Consider the following 2,015-nt stretch of genomic DNA (forward strand, 5'->3'; position numbering starts at 1 on the left):
AGGGTGCAGCATCAATGCAGGAGTGTTGCCATCCTGGCCCTCCCCCGGCTTGCCGGGACCACCCCAGGGGATGGGGACCCCCTGCCCCCACGTTCACCCTGCGCCCTTCTCCCTGCCCCAGGCACCAGGAACAGCTCCCTGGAGGGGCCCGTGGAGACGACGGACGAGCACACGTTCGGGGTGAGGGGGTGCTCCGCGGTTTGGGCTGGGGGGACCAGGACACCCACAGGAGGGTGGGACAAATCCTTAGGGGACAGCCAAACCCAGAGCCAAGTGGGATGGGGACATGTGACGGGGATGAAGGGCAGAGTCCCGGTGCCTCAGTTTCCCCTGCGGCAGCTCCTGGGACTTGTGGTGATCTCAGCCGACCGAGGGCTGGGAGAAGGGGCCTGGCGGGACCCCAACCTGAGCCCCGTCCCTGCCGTCGCCAGGTCTCGGTGGCCGTGGCACTGGCTGTGTTCGCCTGCCTCTTCCTCTCCGTCATGCTCATCGTGCTCAACAAGTGCGGGCGCCGGTCCAAGTTCGGCATTAACCGTGAGTCCCCTCGCCTCGCCTGGCGCCGCGGGGGATTCGAGAGGCGGCACGGGGACACCCCGGTTCCCGCATCCGCGGGGTGGCCGGGCCCGTGCCAGGTACCCGGGTTGGGACACGGCTGTGGGGTGACGGTCCCTGTGGGGACCGGACCGTGCACGGGGACCGTGGAGGGGTGCCGGCTCAGCCGGCTCCCCCCCCGGCAGCACGGGCAGCAGCTGCTAATTCACTCCTGGAATGGATTCAGCCTCTAAATGGGTTTGATCGGGTTGCCTGGCCCCCGGGGGCCCGCCGGGCGGGGGGATGCTCGGCAGAGCCTGGCACTGGCTGCACTGGTTGCGGGGGGGCGCGGGGCGCCCCCCCCCCCCCCCCCCCCGGCAGCCCTCGCTCCTTTCGTGTGGCAGCAGTCGCTGGACGTTCGCAATTTCAGCCATGTCCCTGCACTTCATGAACCTGGGCAGCAGCCCCCTCTCCTCGGCAGAGAGCAAGCTGGAGGGGCTGAAGAGCAACTTCATCGAGAACCCCCAGTATTTCTGTGACGCCTGTAAGGGCTGGGGCGGGGGGGACGGACCGCGGTCCCCGAGCGTCCTCCCATGCACTCGTCCCCGACCCGGGGGGGCACTGACGGGTGGGGGTCCCCCCAGGCGTGCACCACGTGCAGCGACGGGACATCGTGCTGAAGTGGGAGCTGGGCGAAGGCGCCTTCGGGAAGGTTTTCTTGGCCGAGTGCTACAATCTCCTCCCGGAGCAGGAGAAGATGCTGGTGGCCGTGAAGGTGAGGAGGGGGGACGATGCCGGGGGGGACGGTCCGTCGCGGTGGTGGTGGTGGGGGTCGGTGCCGGGCTGACGCCGTGTGCCAGCAGGCGCTGAAGGAGGTGACGGAAAGCACCCGCTTGGATTTCCAACGTGAAGCCGAGCTGCTGACGGTGCTGCAGCACGAACACATCGTCAAGTTTTACGGCGTCTGCACCGAGGGCGAACCCCTCATCATGGTCTTCGAGTACATGAAGCACGGCGACCTCAACCGCTTCCTCAGGTGGGCTGGGGCGGGGAGGGGTGTGTGTGTGTGTGGGGGGGTGTCCTGTCCCCCCCGCCTCTGCCGCTCCATCAGCGCAGCCAGCCTGCTCCCTGCTAATGCAGCCCTCCTTGCAATATTGATTAGATTAGCTGTCTGAGAGGCTTAAATAGAGAGAGATTGGCCATCAGCTGGAATAAGCAGAGACTTTTCGATTGCCCCCCCAGGTATTGCTGCTAGACGGGGGGGGGGGAGGGGGGGGCTCCCAAGGGCATCACTTTAGTAGAGCCAGCCTGCCCTGCTAATGCAGCCCTCCTTGCAATATTGATTAGATTAGCTGTCTGAGAGGCTTAAATATAGAGAGATTGGCCATCAGCTGGAATAAGCAGAGACTTTTCGATTGCCCCCCCAGGTATTGCTGCTAGACGGGGGGGGGGGAGGGGGGGGCTCCCAAGGGCATCACTTTAGT

The 2,015-nt window shown here is 65.7% G+C and overlaps 1 protein-coding gene across 1 annotated transcript in view; it reads left to right on the plus strand.

The window, feature by feature from the left end:
* Nucleotides 1-2,015, plus strand: part of LOC103899693 (high affinity nerve growth factor receptor) — a gene marked incomplete at its 3' end in the record, with an annotated part of 13,057 nt that overhangs the window by 8,482 nt on the left and 2,560 nt on the right. Inside the window, exons 15-19 of the mRNA XM_009280205.2 lie at nt 122-180; nt 432-558; nt 962-1,075; nt 1,176-1,306; nt 1,395-1,567. Coding sequence (XP_009278480.2) covers nt 122-180; nt 432-558; nt 962-1,075; nt 1,176-1,306; nt 1,395-1,567 — 604 coding nt within the window. The remainder of the gene's footprint in view (nt 1-121; nt 181-431; nt 559-961; nt 1,076-1,175; nt 1,307-1,394; nt 1,568-2,015) is intronic.

This window comes from Aptenodytes forsteri, unplaced genomic scaffold, assembly GCF_000699145.1.
Source record: "Aptenodytes forsteri isolate BGI_AS27 unplaced genomic scaffold, ASM69914v1 Scaffold332, whole genome shotgun sequence".
Classification (NCBI taxonomy): domain Eukaryota; kingdom Metazoa; phylum Chordata; class Aves; order Sphenisciformes; family Spheniscidae; genus Aptenodytes; species Aptenodytes forsteri.